At 48.2% G+C, this 22740-nt stretch overlaps 1 protein-coding gene across 1 annotated transcript in view; it reads left to right on the forward strand.

The window, feature by feature from the left end:
* Window positions 1–5752: 5752 nt before the first annotated feature.
* The window catches only part of LOC309566974 (uncharacterized protein), a 34437-nt gene continuing 17449 nt past the window's right edge, over window positions 5753–22740 (forward strand). Inside the window, exon 1 of the mRNA XM_082272294.1 lies at window positions 5753–7378. Within this exon, the coding sequence (XP_082128420.1) occupies window positions 5803–7378 (1576 nt within the window). The 5' untranslated portion in view covers window positions 5753–5802. The remainder of the gene's footprint in view (window positions 7379–22740) is intronic.

Below are 22740 nucleotides of genomic sequence, written 5' to 3' on the forward strand. Positions count from 1 at the left end.
CGCTTTTCAGGGGATGAACCCCTAGCTCTGAGGAAGGGGGTGCATCCCCGGAAACCCCTCAGCTTGCCAATGCAGTGGTGCGTCAGGTCAGCCCATGTGATACCCTTAGTGGATCAGGATTTGGTGTATCCCCTGAAATGCGTCAGCTTGCCAATGCCGTGGTGCGTCTGGTCAGGCCATGTGATACCTGCACTGGATCCGGGTTCGGTGGATTACTACGCCTATATATTTCTTATTTTAGTGAGTATGGATTTGGCTGTTTGCTTTTTATACTTATAAAACTTTGGTATCGCACTTGGCGTTGGCATTTGCGCCCTCCTGTGTGCTTTTTTAAAGTTACCGATCAGATTCCCCCATCTGAAGAGGGCTGCACCGGCGAAGCATACCAGAAGGATTCTTTCACACTACTGTTGATGGTCCGCATAGCATTGAGACTTTATGGCAGAACTCGAAGTGCTGGAGGTGTTTTGTGTGCCAGAGTGACAGTTGGGTGACCGCTCCGGGGATGCGGATATGACATCCAACATGGCGGTGCCATGAGCAGTCTCAGGGCTTTTGTATGTTCAGACAAGGGAGGCTTTTACGGTTAGATAATATGCTGAAGACACATTAAATACACATATTCTTATGGGAAAATCCAAAGCCTGCAAGGAAGAAGCGCCACTCATTTGCCCTGTGTCCTTGGTTCCTCCGCGTGGATCACTGCAGCCAGGTGCCAAAGCCCCAGTAGAGCACGACTCTCACATTGTACAATGACCAAGTATACAGAAGGGGCCGCATGCTGCACATGTCAACCAAGTCATATTCAAGTCCTAAGATTGGCTTCAGCTCAATTTCCTCCCATAGACCGCGCCTCTCTGACGCGTTTCACCCTGATGGGGCTTCATCGTTGAGGGCTGTGTTTAAGGGGTGTTGGCTATGGAAGAAGATTTACCTGAAGCAGATCTTAGGACTTAGTTGATAAGTACAACGTGCAACTCACTTCTCTACACTTAGTGCTTATGGGAAAATTATTATTGAAATGGACTGGTGACTTATTTTTTTCTAAGAGATGTTGTCACTTGTCTCATTCAAGTCTGTGTAAAGCCCACCCTTCTGACCCTCCAATACACCCCCCCCCCCCCCCCCAGCAATTCCTTATTGTTCCTTCCTCCTTTGCATCAGGCACAAACTACCCGGTGTGTGAGTGGGGGGGGGGGGGGGGGGGCATGATGATGCAATGCCCCATGTAAATAGTTTTATTAGTTTAGAAACCTCGTTTAATTGTTTACTATGGTTGTGTTTTACTAAGCTTTCTCCCAATACAATTCTAGGACCTTGTCGACTCACTAAAAACAATGCACTCCACGAGAGGTCGTTTCTCTTTTATATTGTGTACTATGCTAGGAGAACTATACCAAATGGAAGGTATCGGACCCTCCCATGGTGCAACAGTGGATATCTATGGTCCCCAAAGTTTTGCCACTTTATAAGCTCACCTATATGGGGTGAAATAGCAAATTTACTAAATTCTGTGAGGCACGGGTGAAGGCTAGAGATTCAATGCTGTAAATGATCAAACTGCCGGCTTGGTTGGTTGACCCCAGCAGCCCATCTTCCCTTGGCAGTGCCCCCTGGTGAATAATGAAAAGAAATGGCTGCACTCAGATGTGGTCAAAATCCAGGTTTATTGGACATCCCAATGTGGCAAGGTAACCTTGCCACTTTTTTGCCACATTGGGATGTCCAATAAACCTGGATTTTGACCACATCTGAGTGCAGCCATTTCTTTTCATTATTGACTGTCCACGGAGGCGAGCACCGCTGTTGGTCATCAAGCTTCCCGTTACCTTGAGCAGTGTATCTCTTTCCTTTGAGTGCCTCCTGGTGGTTTTTTTCTACAACCCCCCCCCCCCCCCGTTTCTTTTCTCACCCCATCCCCTTCTTTGTACTCCTTCCCCGAGATTCCTGCTCTCCCCCCTCTTCTTCTTTTACCCTTCCAAGAAGATAACCCGGGTGGTCTGCAGGTTGGTTGTTGGGTTCTTTCTCTTTGGATGGTGACCACAATAGTCCAGCTTATATTATACGGTCTACTTACTGGTCCAGTTGTCTTTGATCTCATTGGCTACGTTGCTGGTGAAAGCTGTACGATTGTTTGTATTTCTCCTATTGTCTGACAAGGATGAGGAAAGTTTTCTGTTCCTTCAACTCATTTTTTTAAATAAATTCAACACAATTTTCTCTATTAAAAAAAAGAAAACAAATGCACTCCCTGTGGGGCAGATGTGGTCCAATATCAGTAGAAGTCACTGTAGTGGTTCATCTATTCTGCCCCCTAATGGTTCATTTTTACATTTATAGCTGAATATCAGGCAGTTACAGAATCCATAAATATGCCCCCATCCCCCTTCAGCTGATAAAAGCTTTATTATTGCCCATTGAGGTTCTAGACAACAAGACTATTTCTTACCTTCTCCTGCAACATCCAACCCCCCGTATGATTTGGCGCTGGAATGTGAGCGACCGTCTACAGGGGCTGGGCCAATAGGATGGGAACTGATCCTCCAATGCAATGTTTCTCAACTCCGGTCCTCAGGGCACACTAACAGGCCAGATTTTAGCTATTACCTTGGGGAGATGCAGACCAGAATACTGCAATCACTGAGCTGCAAATTATATCACCTGGGATGGATTTCAGTTTTCTTGCAAACCTGGCCTGTTAGTGGGCCCTGAGGATCGGAGTTGAGGACCTCTGCTCCAATGTATATGAGGATGTCGGTGAGAGAGCCAAAAATGGCGTCCACTCTGTGATTATGCACGTATAGAGGGGGTGGGGGCAGATATACAGGTATAGAAGGGGGATGGGGGCAGATATACAGGTATAGAGGGGGGTGGGGGCAGATATACAGGTATAGAGGGGGGAATGGGGGCTGATATACAGGTATAGAGGGGGGATGGGGGCAGATATACAGGTATAGAGGGGGGTGGGGCAGATATACAGGTATAGAGGGGGGTGGGGGCAGATATACAGGTATAGAGGGGGGGGTGTGGGCAGATATACAGGTATAGAGGGGGGGGGTGGGGGCAGATATACAGGTATAGAGGGGGGTGGGGGCAGATATAGAGGGGGTGGGGGCAGATATACAGGTATAGAGGGGGGGGTGGGGGCAGATATACAGGTATAGAGGGGGTTGGGGGCAGATATACAGGAGAATCTCCTAAAATTAGAATATGACATAAGACCAATAAAAAAAAGGATTTATAATAGAGAAATGTTGTCTTAGTGAGAAGTCTGTCCATGTACAGTATAGGATGCACTCAGTACTTGGTCGGGGCTCCTTTTGCATGAATTACTGCATCAATGCGGCGTGGCGTGGAGGCGTGGCATGGAGGCGTGGCTTGGAGGCGATCAGCCTGTAGCACTGCTGAGGTGTTATGGAAGCCCAGGTTGCTTTGATAGCGGCCTTCAGCTCCTCTGCATTGTTGGGTCTGGTGTCTCTCATCTTCCTCCTGACAATACCCCACAGATTCTCTATGGGGTTTAGGTCAGGTCAGTTTGCTGGCCAATCAAGCACAGTGACCCTATGATCATGTGACCAGGTATTGGTAGATTTGGCAGTGTGGGCGGTGCCAAGTCCTGCTGGAAAATGAAATCAGCATCTCTATAAAGCCGGTCAGCAGAGGGAAGCATGAAGAGCTCTAGAATTTCCTGCTAGAGGGCTTCGCTCTCTTGTTACATTGTTTTATAGTTTTTTTTTTCAGAACACTTTGGTGTCGCTTTACATGACATAATTACTTTCACCTTCCTACATGACCAATGAGGGCTCCATCTGGTCAGCCCTAGCAGGAAGGCAAGCAAGAACTGTTGTCAGGACGATGATCTGTGGATGGGCAGATGCCACCCCTGGCAGCCCTAATGCCTGCTGATGCCACCCCTGGCAGCCCTAATGCCCGATGATGCCACCCCTGGCAGCCCTAATGCCCGCTGATGCCACCCCTGGCAGCCCTAATGCCTGCTGATGCCACCCCTGGCAGCCCTAATGCCCGCTGATGCCACCCCTGGCAGCCCTTTTGCCTTTTAGAAAGCAACTGTCCGATGTTTATTTTGCCGATAATGTTATGTTGGCTTTCTCTGTTCACATTTCGCTGATGTTTTATGATCTTTGTCGTGCAATTTGTTAACATTCAATAAAGCTTTTATTGACAAAAAAGGACTCATTTGGAAAGTGATATTTTGTTAAAAGAAAAGTATTGGTTTCCTTTTTTTTAGCTTAATTTTATTCCCTGTGAGCTGCTAATACATAAAAATGTTTCAGCCCTCTGAGAAGTGCATCCCCTCTGATAAAATCAAGGTAAATGCCTGTGGGAGGGGCTACAGTCTTCTCTGGATTCTTATGTCGACAATTTTGCCAGGATCCACCCCTTTCCTTCTCCTCTGTCTGATGTTTGTTTCGGGCTGTGTGCTCTCCTCCTCTTTCCTCCTCTCTCCTCCTCTCACACGGCTCAGATTGATTTCCTTACAGATATCCTCTATCTGCACACTGTGTAGCTGCCTATAAGCTGCACTTCTGACCTGTGAAGTTCACAAATAAAAGTGGCTGTGCAGCACAGCAGGCCGCTACACAGTGTGCAGATAGAGGCTGTCTCTGAGAGAATGAATCTGAGCTGTCTGCACTGTGAGAGGCCTGGGGGAGGGGGGGTGGGAAGAAGGAGAGATGCAGTGGGTCACGTGAGCGGCGATTGGTGCTCTGAAAACTGGTAAAGAATGGCTTATTTTTATAAAACACAGGTACAGGGGCACACAGGATTATTACACAGACTGTAGACAGGATATAAAACTTTAAATGAAACTACAACAGCAGGAAGGGGGGTGGGGGGGGGCACTGACACAGGGGCAGACAGGCGAGAGAAGGGACAGAGAACAGAGGAGGACAGGAGGGCTGTGGATGACGGAGGCACGTAAACTGACTACAGTGTCGGGGCTCAGCAGCCATGGTATAGTGTGGTCAGTTTACAGAGGGGAGGACATAGCCAGGCAGGATCAGACAGGTATTTTAGGTGATAGAAGGGGACAAATTACACAGCACAAGCACTGTGCTCTATCACATGCTTTAAGGGAACGGGATACACTTTTTCTCTTTTTTTAGGTTAACAAAAATAAATGACGTCACCTTCATGACATTGTCAAAAAGGGGCGGAGAATAGGTTACCCTAAAATTATTCCCCCTTCTGAAAAAAGTTCTGTGGATGGCCATGTACCTCTTCTTTGGACACCTGGAGCCGGCGGGGACTTGTTACGGGACAGTTTATGCTGACTGTGAGCCAAAGTTCTGATTTATGTCTGATGACGATGAACTGTTTTTTTTCATGCTGTTTTCTTTTTACCTTTTTTTAAATCAACCCCTTGACCACTGGAAGGTTTTACCCCCTTCATGACCATTTTTGCTTTTCGGCACTGCGCTATTTTAACTGGTAATTGCGCGGTCATGCAACACTGTATCCAAATTAAATTTTCATAGTTTTTTTCCACACAAATAAAGCTTCCTTTTCATGGTATTTGATCACCACTTTATCAATATATTTATTGTGGGTGGGTCTGCAAGTGGTTAAAGACTCTTTGGTTGGTGATTTTGGACTCCCAAGGAACGGAGTAAATGAGGGATTTGGCTCCAGAAAAGGAGACGGTGCCTACAAATGGAGAGAGCTTTGCTTTTAGCAGGAGAGTGAAAACAAAGCCCATTCCCCGCAGTGCTGAGCTCTGAGTGACGTCGCATTTTCTAGAATTGATTCAGCTTTCAGTTTCATTCTTGCTTCGTAGTTACAATGGCGTCTGCCGATGTGAGAGAAGGGCTGAACTGTTCCATCTGTCTTGATGTTTATAAGGATCCGGTAACGCTTAGATGTGGACACAACTTCTGCCGGGTCTGCATTAATTGTGCGCTGGATAAGCAGGAGGCGACTGGAGGCTATTCCTGTCCGGACTGCAGGGAAAAGATTCAGGATCGATCGTCTCTGTACAGAAACGTAACCCTCCGTAACATAGCCGAGTGTTTTCTCACCGCTCAGCCAGATCAGGAGGAGTCTGGGGTCTTCTGTACTTATTGTGACTCTGCTGTTCCTGCTGCAAAGACCTGTCTGCTGTGCGAAGCTTCGCTATGCGGCAAGCACCTAAAAAAGCACAGCAAGTCCCCGGAGCATGTCTTAATAAATCCCACCACATCCCTGGAGAACAGAAAATGCTCCAGCCACAAGAAGGTCCTGGAGTATTACTGCACTGAGGACTCTACCTGTATCTGTGTCACCTGTTGCTTGGTTGGAGAACATAGGGGGCACAATGTGGAACCAATGGATGACGCATCTGAGAAGAAAAAGAAGAAACTGAGGACCATTGTGAAGGAACTGACCTCAAAGAGAGAGCAAGCTGAGAGAGAAGTCCAAACCCTTCAGAGACACAGCAAAAAAGTGCAGAAAAAACTGACCGGAGAAACCGAGAGGATCGCCGCCCTTTTCAGAGACCTCAGAAAACAGACGGATGACCTGGAGGAGAGAATCTTGTCTGAGATTGGCAGACAGGAAGAACAGATATCATTGTCCATCTCTGAGAAGATCCAGCAGCTGGAAATCAAGAAGAATGAGCTATCCAAGAAGATGTTCTACATTGAGGAACTGTGCAACACCAAAGACTCACTGGTGGTCCTAAAGGAACCAGAATCGGAAATGAATGACCTTTCCCGAGGTCCCGATCCCGAGGAAGTAGAAGATCAGAACACAAAGGACAGTAACTTCCTCTGCAATGCTGGTGATCTGGATAAGAAACAGATCTCACTAACTCTGCATTTGGGTTTAACCAACATAGTATCACGCATAAAGAAGGAGATCCACATAGAAGAAGCTGTTGACATATTGCTGGATGTCAACACAGTTGCCAAATTTGTCCAAATCGAAGATGACCTAAAAAGAGCGTATTATTCGAAGAACCAAGAACACCCGGATTCACCGGAGAGATTTGAGGATTGTCAGGTTCTGAGCACAAAGAGCTTTGTGTTGGGGCAGAATTTCTGGGAGGTGGAGACCAGTAAGATGGGAAATTGGATGATAGGGGTGGCCTATGCCAGTATAGAGAGGAAAGGGGAGCACTCTTACATTGGGAACAATGACAAGTCCTGGTGTCTCTGCAAAGCTAATAAGAAGTACTCTGTGATGCATGATGGTAAAACCATCCAGCTACCTGACAAAGTTTCTTCTCAGAGAATAGTAATCTTTCTGGATTATAAGGCCGGGTCTTTGTCCTTTTATGAGCTCAGAGATACCGTCAGACCCTTATACACCTTCACCACCACCTTCACTGAGCCCCTCCACCCTGCATTCTACATATGGGATGAGTGGATAAGAATCAGAAGTTAGGTGCGCTATGGTTATATCCACATCCATATATATCCACATATACATATATATCCGCATCCATATATATCCACATCCATATATATATATATATATATATATATATATATATATACAGCTAGATTTGTTAAAATAGGGTGTGACAAACCCACCCAGGACAGGGGCTTTTGGAGGGGACTGCAGGCTAGCCTCTTGCCTACTGACTATGGGTCCTTGCTTGTGGGGGAACACTGCTCTTTGTGGGGTGTATGCCGGGGGGATCCTTGGAGTAATGTTACTTCGGATTCAAGTCCACATCTCCCCAAGACGCACAGACTCTGGGACTCTAGGCCTAGAATCTATGTTAAAGGCCTAGCTGCCTATTGCCAATAGGGGACTGCTCCGCACAGTCAGACTCATGGCACATGCTAATGTCATCAGCTCACCCACCTGTCTTCCACACATTGTTAATTGTGCTAATTAACTCACCTATTGTCTACTGTGGGGATGTGTTTACACTTATAATAATGTGTGTCGTACTTCAGGAGCTCGATGACGGCAAGTCTGCTGGTTAATTAGCTCAAGTTATTTAAATCACTGTCATCTATTAGTGGCTAGTGGGAAAGTAGAATACTGTTTGTGTTGGTTGTTCCTTATATATGTTAATTATGTTTCTGTACACAATTTCATCTGCATATGATAATGTAATCAGGCACCTGACCTGGTGGGGTATAGATTCGGTGTGAGTTTGTTCAATAAATGTTCCAGATCTTATACAAGCTATTCTCGGCTAGTTTTGTATGGGGGGCAGCTAGAATATCTGATATCTATGTTCAAGACTGGAGGAAGCCATTTATGACAGAAGCACATAAACACATTGTGGGTCGCGGTTCAGTTACATAAGGGGTCTATTAACCACTTACCGATTGCCCGCCGTCGATTTATGTTGGTCCTCTGACGCTAAATACCGGGGTTTTTGCAGCAGATAGCTACCCCGGTATTTTTGAAAACGGCGGGGCAATCGGCTTTCAGGTAAGGGTGGTCCCAGAGGCGGATTCCGCATCCCGGTCCTTTTTCCCGCTTACTAGACCCGCCGGCAGCGGGGAAAACGACCGGGTCCCGGATCCTCTTAGACAGGAAGTCGAGTGAGGACAAGATGGCTCTCACTCGACTCTATGGTCTTGGAGGATTGGAGCAACGTCAAGCGTCGTTGCCTAGCAAACGGCTTAGAGAGCCGATTTTTTTTTTTTTTTAGTGTACTTGTGAGATCTGAGGACTTTTTGACCCCAGATCTCACAATAAAGAGATCCTGTCATGGCTATTTCTATTACAAGGGATGTTTACATTCTGCTCTTGCAGAAGCGAATGCATACGGAAGCTCCACCCACATATGTAAACGGTGTTCAAACCACACATGTGAGGTATCGCTGCGATTGGTAAAGTGAGAGCAACCATTTGAGACCTAGAGCTCCACTGTAACTCTAAGCTGGTAACCTGTAAAAACGTTTAAAATGTCGCCTATGGGATTTTTAAGTACCAAAGTTTGTTGCCATTCTACGAGCGTGTGCAGTTTTGAAGCATGACATGTTGGGTATTTATTTACTCGGCATAACATTATCTTTTACATTATGGAAAAAAATTTGGGCTAGCTTTACTGTTTTCTTATTTTTTAATTAAAAAAAGTGATTATTTTTTTCCAAAAAAATTGCGTTTGGAAGACCGCTGCGCAAATGCCGTGTGATAAAAAATATTGCAGCGATCTCCTTTTTATTCTCTAGGATCTCTGCTAAAAAAATATATATATATAATGTTTGGAGGTTGTAAGTGGTTTTCTAGCAAAAAAAAAATGATTTTAACTTGTAAACACCAAGTGTCAAAAATAGGCTTCGTCTTTCAGTGGTTAAAGTCAAACAATAATTGCACAAATGTTGAAAGCATTTGCACAAGTTGAACAAAATGTCCTTCATGTTTTCTAAGAGAATAATTCCTGTATCATCAGCTCCATCTACTGTCCAAAATGCAGTACAGTTTTCTATTTGAGAAATACCACATTTTGACCACTAGATGGAGCTGACCACCACCTCCACTGCAACTCCCCTCTACCCTGCACTCTACATATGGAATCAAAAGCTAGATTGGTTAAAATAAGGGGGTCTATTATAAAAACATTAATCGCACAAATGTCGAAAGCATTCCTGCAAGTTGAACAAAATGTCCGGTATTTTTTCTAAAAGAATAATGCCTTTATCATCAGGCCAAAATGAGGTACAGTTTTCTCTTAGTGTTATTTCAGAAAACTATACTGCATATTGGCCACTAGATGGCGCTGATGATAAAGGCATTGATCTCTCAGGAAAAATATGGTGACATTTCGCTCAACTTGCATGATTTCTCCTGACTTTTGTGCAACAAATGTTTGATAAATAGACCCCCTAATTGTCCATTTGCTGTCAGATTACACATTTTATGTGCAGATAAAATGTAGATATAGAATCCTGTGTGCTTCCACTTATTATAAGAAATAGGAAGCAGCTGCTCACACCCGAACAATCTGTCCCCACATCTATATATTACAATTGTTTTCAAATATGAAGTGGCGTTATACTTCAAATACTAAAAGAATATCGAAACAATATAAAGAATTGCAGACAGTGACATGACATGTGTCCGATCTCTCAGGGTAGATATTGAATAATGTGAATAAAATTATTTTTTTATTACCTATTTCCAGACCGCTCACCACATATATACTGCGGCAGGACGGCCCGGCTGCGCACAATCACGTATAGGTACGTTATTTTGTGCAGGGGCTCTCGGGAGCACGCGCGTGCCGCCGGATCACCGTTTCAGCTGTGATTAACATAGAAACATAGAATGTGTTGGCAGATAAGAACCATTTGGCCCATCTAGTCTGCCCAATATATCTGAATCCTATGAATAGTCCCTGGCCCTATCTTATATGAAGGATAGCCTTATGCCTATCCCATGCATGCTTAAACTCCTTCACTGTATTTGCAGCTACCACTTCTGCAGGAAGGTTATTCCATGCATCCACTACTCTCTCAGTAAAGTAATACTTCCTCATATTACTTTTAAACCTTTGCCCCTCTAATTTAAAACTGTGTCCTCTTGTTGTAGTTTTTCTTCTTTTAAATTTGCTCTCCTCCTTTACCGAGTTGATTCCCTTTATGTATTTAAAAGTTTCTATCATATCCCCTCTGTCTCTTCTTTCTTCCAAGCTATACATGTTAAGGTCCTTTAACCTTTCCTGGTAAGTTTTTTCCTGCAATCCATGTACTAGTTTAGTAGCTCTTCTCTGAACTCTCTCTAGAGTATCTATATCCTTCTGGAGATATGGCCTCCAGTACTGCGCACAATACTCCAAGTGAGGTCTCACCAGTGTTCTGTACAGCGGCATAAGCACTTCTCTCTTTCTACTGCTTATACCTCTCCCTATACATCCAAGCATTCTGCTGGCATTTCGTGCTGCTCTATTACATTGTCTTCCCACCTTTAAGTCTTCTGAAATAATTACTCCTAAATCCCTTTCCTCAGATACTGAGGTCAGGACTGTGTCAAATATTCTATATTCTGCCCTTGGCACAGTGGGAGCCAATCAGCAGGTCTGGCAACAGTCGGCCACCCATGATCGTTGAGGTGAATGACAAAACGGCCGTCTCCCCATGTAAAAAAGACAGACGGCTGCTCTGTCACAGAGGAAGAGTGAGATCTTGTGCTGGCACATCCACTTCCCCCGCAATTAGAAAGCACTCCCTAGGGACACACTTAACCCCTTGATCACCCCTAATGTTAACCTCTTCCCTGCCAGTGTCATTTATATAGTAACCGTGCATTTTTTTTTTTTTTTTAGCACTGGTCCCTGAAAAGTGTCACTAAGGCTGGCCATATATTATACAATTTTCTTAAATTTTACCTTCAACTATATAGTACAAGGGCCTGCATTATAGGATACAATTGAAAGTGTTTTGTCTTGACCTCATATTATATGGATTTTGGTAAATCTAACAGAAAATTGAACTTGTATGGCCAGCCTTAGTGTCAGATCTGTCCGCCGCAATGTCACAGTCCCGCTAAAAATTGCTGATTGCTGCCCTTAATATTATAGAACAATAAAAAAATAAAAATGTCATAAACTTTGTAGACGCGATACCTTTTGCGCAAACCAATCAGAATACACTTATTGGGATTTTTTTAACAAAAATATGTAGCAGAATTCAAATTGGCCTAAATTGATGAAAAAATTTGACATTTTACATTTTGTATTGGGAATGTTTTACAGCAGAAAGTAAAAAATATCGTTTTTTTTTTTTTCAAAATTGTCGGTTTTTCTTTTGTTTATAGCGCAAAAAATAAAAATCGCAGAGGTGATCAAATACCACCAAAAAAAAAGCTCTGTTTGTGGGAAAAAAAGGACATCAATTTTATTTGGGTACAGCGTCACACGACCGCGCAATTGTCAGATAAAATAACGCAGCACCAAATTGCAAAAAATGGCCCGGTCATTAAGGATTTGCAACCAAGTATTAAAAAGTGAAAGTTTGATTTATGATTGTTAATCTGTCCCATTACTTTTGGTCCCTTAAAAAGTGGGAGGGGCATATACAAACTGTTGTAATTCCTACACCGTTCACCTGATTTGGATGTAAATTCCCTCAAATTAAAGCTGAACATCTGCAGGTAAAGCACATCTTGTTTGTTTCATTTCAAATCCATTGTGATGGTGTATAGAGCCAAAAAGATTAGAAATGTGTCCATGTCCCAATATTTATGGACCTGACTGTATTTGTGTTTTAGAGAATAGCAGCATCCGCTGTTGCACCTCTGAAGAAGGATGTTTATTCATAATGTATGGTGTCCGCACAGCTTCCTCTCTATTATGTAATGGGCAGTGATGGTAGTAACTGCGTTTAAGTAAATGGCATTACTTAATGCAGTTACTTTAGAGGGTAACGAGTAATCTATCTGATTACTCGTGCTCTCCCTGTAACGCTGTTGCCGCTACTTCGTCTGCATCACCGCAATTACATCTACTGCCACTAGATGGCAGTAGTGCAATTGTAATTCCCCCTCTCCTCTATGACCGCTGCCGGTGTTCCGTGAAAAAACCATACCCGTGAGAAAACCATACCCTCGTCACTTCCGGTGCAGCTACGGATGGTATGGATTTCTCACGGTACTTACACTTGCCGCCGTTACATTAAAACAAATCCTCTGCAACATCAGTCATCTCCGCTCCTTCCCCTGTCACTTCCCTCATGTCGCCTAATGAATATAAAAGCGGATCACGGAGCCGAGATCGGCGTCATTTTCATCTCATACACCCACCGCCGCTTTTATATTTATTAGGGGAGATCAGGGAAGTGACAGCGATAGGAGAGGAGATGTTTAATGTTGTAGCCGAACTGTTTTAATTATACCACCGCAAGTATAACATTACACACAGTGCCGTGATAATTTCCTACCCTCTGAGCATGCGCACTTGTGTTCTTCTTTGCTGTTCTGTTACGTCTCCGGGGCTCTGAGCATGCGCACTGCTGCGCTGCTCAGCTGTTTGACACAGGAAGTGACGAGGGTATGGATTCTTCACGGGGTATGGTTTTTTAACGTTACACCGGCGCTGTCCGCGATACTGGAGAGAGAGAGAGAGGAGGAGGAGACTGTGAGAGAGGCGAGAGGCAGAGCACAGCGCGCCAGGCCCAGGAAGGCAGAGGATGCGACCAGCCGACCACCATTGCCACTTTGCCAGCCTGGCCGGCCACTCCAGGGCAGCAGGAAGTCCACCACCGCACACAGCCAGCCAGCCCAGAAGAGAGAGGCACACACAGCACAGACAGGCCTGGAGGAGGAGGACAAAGCCAGACGGACCCCAGTGTGCCTGCCTGGGCAAGCCACACCACCACCAGCAGCCAGTCAGGCAGCAGCACAGCAGGTACCAAAAAACCAAATACGGTTACTCACAGTCAGACTCAGTCACAGTCAGGACTCAGACCCCCACCACTATCAGTGTGCCACACTGCCACCACCACCATCAGTGTACCACACTGCCACCACCACCATCAGTGTGCCACACTGCCACTACCACAATCAGTGTGCCACACTGCCACCACCACCATCAGTGTGCCACACCACCACCAGTGTGCCACACTGCCACCACCACCATCAGTGTGCCACACCGCCACCAGTGTGCCACACTGCCACCACCACCACCACCAGTGTGCCACACCACCACCAGTGTGCCACACCGCCACCACCACCACCAGTGTACCACACTGCCACCACCACCATCAGTGTGCCACACCACCACCAGTGTGCCACACCGCCACCACCACCACCACCACCACCAGTGTGCCACACCACCAGTGTGCCACACCGCCACCACCACCACCAGTGTACCACACTGCCACCACCATCAGTGTGCCACACCACCACCAGTGTGCCACACCGCCACCACCACCACCAGTGTGCCACACCACCACCAGTGTACCACACCGCCACCACCACCATCAGTGTGCCACACCACCACCACCACCAGTGTACCACACTGCAACCACCACCATCAGTGTGCCACACCACCACCAGTGTGCCACACCGCCACCACCACCACCAGTGTACCACACTGCCACCACCACCATCAGTGTGCCACACCGCCACCACCACCACCAGTGTGCCACACCACCACCAGTGTACCACACTGCCACCACCACCATCAGTGTGCCACACCACCACCAGTGTGCCACACCGCCACCACCACCACCAGTGTGCCACACCGCCACCACCACCACCAGTGTACCACACTGCCACCACCACCACCAGTGTGCCACACCACCACCAGTGTGCCACACCGCCACCACCACCACCACCAGTGTGCCACACCACCACCAGTGTACCACACTGCCACCACCACCATCAGTGTGCCACACCACCACCACCAGTGTGCCACACCGCCACTACCACCACCAGTGTACCACACTGCCACCACCACCATCAGTGTGCCACACCACCACCAGTGTGCCACACCGCCACCACCACCATCAGTGTGCCACACCACCACCAGTGTACCACACTGCCACCACCACCACCAGTGTACCACACTGCCACCACCACCATCAGTGTGCCACACCGCCACCACCACCACCAGTGTACCACACTGCCACCACCACCATCAGTGTGCCACACTGCCACTACCACAATCAGTGTGCCACACTGCCACCACCACCATCAGTGTGCCACACCACCACCAGTGTGCCACACTGCCACCACCACCATCAGTGGGCCACACCGCCACCACCACCAGTGTACCACACTGCGACCACCACCATCAGTGTGCCACACTGCCACCATCACCATCAGTGTGCCACCACCACCATCAGTGTGCCACACCGCCACCACCACCACCAGTGTACCACACCGCCACCACCACCACCAGTGTACCACACTGCCACCACCACCATCAGTGTGCCACACCGCCACCACCACCACCAGTGTGCCACACCACAACCAGTGTACCACACTGCCACCACCACCATCAGTGTGCCACACCACCACCACCACCACCAGTGTGCCACACCACCACCAGTGTGCCACACCGCCACCACCACCACCAGTGTACCACACTGCCACCACCACCATCAGTGTGCCACACTGCCACCACCACCATCAGTGTGCCACACTGCCACCACCACCATCAGTGGGCCACACCGCCACCACCACCAGTGTACCACACTGCGACCACCACCATCAGTGTGCCACACTGCCACCATCACCATCAGTGTGCCACCACCACCATCAGTGTGCCACACCGCCACCACCACCACCAGTGTACCACACTGCCACCACCACCACCAGTGTACCACACTGCCACCACCACCATCAGTGTGCCACACCGCCACCACCACCACCAGTGTGCCACACCACAACCAGTGTACCACACTGCCACCACCACCATCAGTGTGCCACACCACCACCAGTGTGCCACACCGCCACCACCACCACCAGTGTGCCACACCACCACCAGTGTGCCACACCGCCACCACCACCACCAGTGTACCACACTGCCACCACCACCATCAGTGTGCCACACTGCCACCACCACCATCAGTGTGCCACACCACCACCAGTGTACCACACCGCCACCACCACCACCAGTGTACCACACTGCCACCACCACCATCAGTGTGCCACACCACCACCAGTGTGCCACACCGCCACCACCACCACCAGTGTACCACACTGCCACCACCACCATCAGTGTGCCACACCACCACCACCACCACCAGTGTGCCACACCACCACCAGTGTACCACACTGCCACCACCACCATCAGTGTGCCACACCACCACCAGTTTGCCACACCGCCACCACCACCACCAGTGTGCCACACCGCCACCACCACCACCAGTGTACCACACTGCCACCACCACCACCAGTGTGCCACACCACCACCAGTGTGCCACACCGCCACCACCACCACCACCAGTGTGCCACTCCACCACCAGTGTACCACACTGCCACCACCACCATCAGTGTGCCACACCACCACCACCAGTGTGCCACACCGCCACTACCACCACCAGTGTACCACACTGCCACCACCACCATCAGTGTGCCACACCACCACCAGTGTGCCACACCGCCACCACCACCATCAGTGTGCCACACCACCACCAGTGTACCACACTGCCACCACCACCACCAGTGTACCACACTGCCACCACCACCATCAGTGTGCCACACCGCCACCACCACCACCAGTGTACCACACTGCCACCACCACCATCAGTGTGCCACACTGCCACTACCACAATCAGTGTGCCACACTGCCACCACCACCATCAGTGTGCCACACCACCACCAGTGTGCCACACTGCCACCACCACCATCAGTGGGCCACACCGCCACCACCACCACCACCACCAGTGTACCACACTGCGACCACCACCATCAGTGTGCCACACTGCCACCATCACCATCAGTGTGCCACCACCACCATCAGTGTGCCACACCGCCACCACCACCACCAGTGTACCACACCGCCACCACCACCACCAGTGTACCACACTGCCACCACCACCATCAGTGTGCCACACCGCCACCACCACCACCAGTGTGCCACACCACAACCAGTGTACCACACTGCCACCACCACCATCAGTGTGCCACACCACCACCACCAGTGTGCCACACCACCACCAGTGTGCCACACCGCCACCACCACCACCAGTGTACCACACTGCCACCACCACCATCAGTGTGCCACACTGCCACCACCACCATCAGTGTGCCACACTGCCACCACCACCACCACCAGTGTACCACACTGCGACCACCACCATCAGTGTGCCACACTGCCACCATCACCATCAGTGTGCCACCACCACCATCAGTGTGCCACACCGCCACCACCACCACCAGTGTACCACACCGCCACCACCACCACCAGTGTACCACACTGCCACCACCACCACCGCCAGTGTGCCACTCCACCACCAGTGTACCACACTGCCACCACCACCATCAGTGTGCCACACCACCACCACCAGTGTGCCACACCGCCACTACCACCACCAGTGTACCACACTGCCACCACCACCATCAGTGTGCCACACCACCACCAGTGTGCCACACCGCCACCACCACCATCAGTGTGCCACACCACCACCAGTGTACCACACTGCCACCACCACCACCAGTGTACCACACTGCCACCACCACCATCAGTGTGCCACACCGCCACCACCACCACCAGTGTACCACACTGCCACCACCACCATCAGTGTGCCACACTGCCACTACCACAATCAGTGTGCCACACTGCCACCACCACCATCAGTGTGCCACACCACCACCAGTGTGCCACACTGCCACCACCACCATCAGTGGGCCACACCGCCACCACCACCACCACCACCAGTGTACCACACTGCGACCACCACCATCAGTGTGCCACACTGCCACCATCACCATCAGTGTGCCACCACCACCATCAGTGTGCCACACCGCCACCACCACCACCAGTGTACCACACCGCCACCACCACCACCAGTGTACCACACTGCCACCACCACCATCAGTGTGCCACACCGCCACCACCACCACCAGTGTGCCACACCACAACCAGTGTACCACACTGCCACCACCACCATCAGTGTGCCACACCACCACCACCAGTGTGCCACACCACCACCAGTGTGCCACACCGCCACCACCACCACCAGTGTACCACACTGCCACCACCACCATCAGTGTGCCACACTGCCACCACCACCATCAGTGTGCCACACTGCCACCACCACCATCAGTGGGCCACACCGCCACCACCACCACCACCAGTGTACCACACTGCGACCACCACCATCAGTGTGCCACACTGCCACCATCACCATCAGTGTGCCACCACCACCATCAGTGTGCCACACCGCCACCACCACCACCAGTGTACCACACCGCCACCACCACCACCAGTGTACCACACTGCCACCACCACCATCAGTGTGCCACACCGCCACCACCACCACCAGTGTGCCACACCACAACCAGTGTACCACACTGCCACCACCACCATCAGTGTGCCACACCACCACCAGTGTGCCACATCGCCACCACCACCACCAGTGTGCCACACCACCACCAGTGTGCCACACCGCCACCACCACCATCAGTGTGCCACACCGCCACCACCACCACCAGTGTGCCACACCACAACCAGTGTACCACACTGCCACCACCACCATCAGTGTGCCACACCACCACCAGTGTGCCACACTGCCACCACCACCATCAGTGTGCCACACCACCACCAGTGTACCACACTGCCACCACCACCACCAGTGTACCACACTGCCACCACCACCATCAGTGTGCCACACTGCCACCACCACCATCAGTGTGCCACACCACCACCAGTGTACCACACCGCCACCACCACCACCAGTGTACCACACTGCCACCACCACCATCAGTGTACCACACCACCACCAGCCAGCCACTCCATGCAGCAGTTACCAAAAAACAAAAAAACAAACAAAATACAGTTACTCACACAGTCAGGAGGACGCAGACCCCCACAGTGTGCCACACCGCCACCACAATTAAAGATCTTATAGAACATAATTGCATTATAGAATAGTAAAAAAAAGTCGCAGTTACTTTGCTGAGTAACTAATTACTTTTTCAATGTGGTAACTGAGTCACTAACTCAATTACGCTACTTTTTGGGAGAAGTAATTTGTAACTGTAACTAATTACTTTTTTAAAGTAAGATGACCAACACTGGTAATGGCTTCATATCTTTTATATCTATCTTTTTTTAAATGGATGCAATGTTTGTCTACTTTTCTATTTTTATAATTGTATAATAATACTTTTTTACTATATTGGTTGTCTGTCTCTAAAGTCCATGAGGGGTGTTTATGCAGTTTTCAGCCCACAATTGTGTTCATTAAATGTAATATTGCTACACTTAGATGAGGAGGAAACGGGGTGTGACGTGACGCTACTCGTTTATCAAATCAAAACTTATAAAAAAACTTTTGCTTGTCTTGCACAACACTCTCAGACCAAGTTACTCTCCATCCAAGGTTTTACTGTATATAAAATGCACTTTTTATTTTTCAAAATGTGTTTCCCAGTGCTAAACCTTTCATCCAATTTCTACATTGCTGCATTCGTAAATTTAAAAAGCCAATATAAAGGAATAATTGTAGTAAAAAAAAAAGCACTTGTGGGTTTAAACTAGCCTTTTTCGACCAGGGTGCCCAGGCACCCTGGCGTGCCTTGAGGTTTCTTCAGGCGCACCTTGGCAAATTGCCCAAAAATTGTATAGAAGCTGGTTTGGGCGGCACAGTGGTGTAGTGGTTAGCACTTTCATCTAGCAACAAGAGGGTCACTGGTTCAAATCCCAACCACACCACGACCCTACCTGCCTGGAGTTTGCATGTTCTCCCTGTGCCTGCGTGGGTTTCCTCCGGGTACTCTGGTTTCCTCCCACACTCCAAAGACATGCTGGTAGGTTAATTGGATCCTGTATAAACAAATTGGCCCTACTGTGTATGTATGTGAGTTAGGGACCTTAGATTGTAAGCTCCTTGAGGTCAGGGACTGATGTGAATGTACAATGTATATGTAAAGTGCTGCGTAAATTGACAGCGCTATACAAGTACCTGAAATAAATAATAATGTGGAGGAAACCTGCCTTTTAGTTACATAAACCCACAGGTTTTCATTGTGAACCATTACAACCTTCTAGCCGCCGGCATCCTAATGACCAATGGCATCACCAGTTGATAAGGAGGATGTCAGTTGCCTGCTTAGCATTCTTGTTTGACCCTCCCCTTCCCCTCTATATCAGCATTGAGGGAACCTTAGCGGGGTGTTGGAGAAAAACTGAGGGAGAAGAGAAACATTGGAATACTAGTTAGAACCAGTTTGCAAAAGTGTAATTGCTTTAGAAGAATAAATCCCCTCTAACGTTGGGTCCTACATGTGTGGAAGTTTCTGCATTATGCAAAACATTTAATCATTTTTACATTTTAGAATGGGGCGCCTCAAGACTGTCCATGATTTTTAAAGGGTGCCTTGACTGAAAAAAGGTTGAGAAACACTGGTTTAAACAATCATTTTTTAGGCATAATTCTCCTTTAAGGGGGTGTGGCAGAGGGGGCGTTTCTGATGCCTACATACTTTTCTAATTGGTGTCCCTCCTTCCCATGGGAGGAGTAACAGTCAGATGAACGCACGCTGACTTCCGACTGCAGAACCACCCAGCCCAGCAGGCACGCGGCACCCTCCGATCCGCAGCGGGAGAGGTAACCCTTCGTACCCCTTTTAGCCCGCGTGCCCATACCAGAGCTGCCGGCCAGCGCCGAAAGGCGGACTTTCTGCAATACAGAGCGGCTCTGTAACTGTCACAGCCGGCAAGGCTGCCTTTGCTTAAAGTAGAACTAGAGGCAAAACTTATTTTCCATTTTGGACAGAGTAATGGAGGGTTATAACCCCTGCCAGATTTTTTTCACTGTCTGTGTTACCATTGGAAGATTTACCCTCTGTTACTTTTCTGGGGACAACCCAAAATTTGCGATTTTTTTTTTACTTTCACTTACAATGATAATGGTAAACAGGAGGAATAGAGAGGGTGAGCTGGGGGCACTGACAGCAATAAAAACTGACAGGGGGTCTAATCCCTCTCCACTCCATCCAACACTAAAAAACAAAAAAAGTTTTGCCTTTAGTTATACTTTAAACATTTTCCAGGTGTCAGCCAGGGTTTAATGTTGAACCCCGCACAGAACCGGTGAGCTCAGATAGATACACTTTAATTCATACATAGGTGGTAACCAGGGCTGCAGATAGGGGGGGACACCTGGTCCTCCTGTAGGGGGTCCCGGCACACGGGGGGGGGGGGCACAGATAGCAGGGGGAACCATGTGACAGGGCGGAGGGACAATTACAGAACTATGCCCTGTGTGGCTCTCTGCAGCAGCTGAAAGCCAGTTTCTCCCCCTCCCACCGGCTTTTAGCTGTTGAAGGGAGAGACACAGACACAGGGCATCGTTCTGTAACTGCCCCCCCCCTCCGCACTGATCCTCCTCCCTGTTCTGCTGACATCTTATTCCCCCCCCCCTCCCACAGCTCTGCCACCTTACTTGTCCCCCCAGGCTGCTACAGGTACACAGAGGGTCAGGATGGAGAGCGATGGAACGGGTCGGTAAATATGTCATTTACCCCTTCTTTTTCTTAAAGCGGTAGTAAACCGCCAGCAAAATAGAAAGCAATGGGCCCCCTGCAGGTTTAAAGGAGATGTAAATGCAGAAGGTGCATTCTATGCATTAGGATAAAAATCATTCTGTGTGCAGCAGCCCCGCTCTACTTACCTGAGCCCCATGTCCATCCAGCGATGTTGCAGGAGTACCTCAGCTGCCCTCCTCATTGTCTGAGACAGCAGCGTAGCACCATTGGCTCCCACTGCTGTGTATATGGGAGTGTGTATATAGGAGTGTGTATATGGGGGTGTGTATATGGGGGTGTGTATATGGGAGTGTGTATATGGGGTGTGTATATGGGAGTGTGTATATGGGAGTGTGTATATGGGAGTGTGTATATGGGAGTGTGTATATAGGAGGGTGTATATAGCAGTGTGTATATGGGAGTGTGTATATGGGAGTGTGTATATAGGAGTGTGTATATAGGAGTGTGTATATGGGGGTGTGTATATGGGAGTGTGTATATGGGGGTGTGTATATGGGAGTGTGTATATGGGGGTGTGTGTATATAGGAGTGTGTATATGGGAGTGTGTATATAGGAGTGTGTATATAGGAGTGTGTGTATGGGAGTGTGTATATAGGGAGTGTGTATATAGGATTTTGTATATGGGAGTGTGTGTATGGGAGTGTGTATATAGGGGTGTGTATATAGGGGAGTGTATATAGGAGTGTGTATATTGGAGTGTGTATATAGGGGTGTGTATATAGGGGAGTGTATATAGGAGTGTGTATATGGGAGTGTGTATATAGGAGTGTGTATATAGGAGTGTGTATATAGGAGTGTGTATATGGGAGTGTGTATATAGAAGTGTGTGTATGGGAGTGTGTATATAGGGAGTGTGTATATAGGATTTTGTATATGGGAGTGTGTGTATGGGAGTGTGTATATAGGGGTGTGTATATAGGGGAGTGTATATAGGAGTGTGTATATTGGAGTGTGTATATAGGGGTGTGTATATAGGGGAGTGTATATAGGAGTGTGTATATGGGAGTGTGTATATAGGAGTGTGTATATAGGAGTGTGTACATAGCAGTGTGTATATAGGAGTGTGTATATAGGAGTGTGTATATAGGAGTGTGTATATAGGAGTGTGTATATAGCAGTGTGTATATGGGAGTGTGTATATAGGAGTGTGTATATAGGAGTGTGTATATAGGAGTGTGTATATAGGAGTGTGTATATAGGAGTGTATATATAGGAGTGTGTATATAGGAGTGTGTATATAGGAGTGTGTATATAGCAGTGTGTATATGGGAGTGTGTATATAGGAGTGTGTATATAGGAGTGTGTATATAGGAGTGTGTATATAGGAGTGTGTATATAGGAGTGTGTATATAGGAGTGTGTATATATGGGAGTGTGTATATAGGAGTGTGTATATAGGAGTGTGTATATAGGAGTGTGTATATATGGGAGGGTGTATATAGGAGTGTGTATATGGGAGTGTGTATATAGGAGTGTGTATATAGGAGTGTGTATATAGGAGTGTGTATATAGGAGTGTGTATATATGGGAGTGTGTATATAGGAGTGTGTATATGGGATTGTATATATAGGATTGTATATATAGGAGTGTGTATATATGACATGGACAGACTTCTCC

Source organism: Pelophylax lessonae, assembly GCF_965119305.1.
Source record: "Pelophylax lessonae genome assembly, chromosome: 11".
In the NCBI taxonomy this organism is placed as follows: domain Eukaryota; kingdom Metazoa; phylum Chordata; class Amphibia; order Anura; family Ranidae; genus Pelophylax; species Pelophylax lessonae.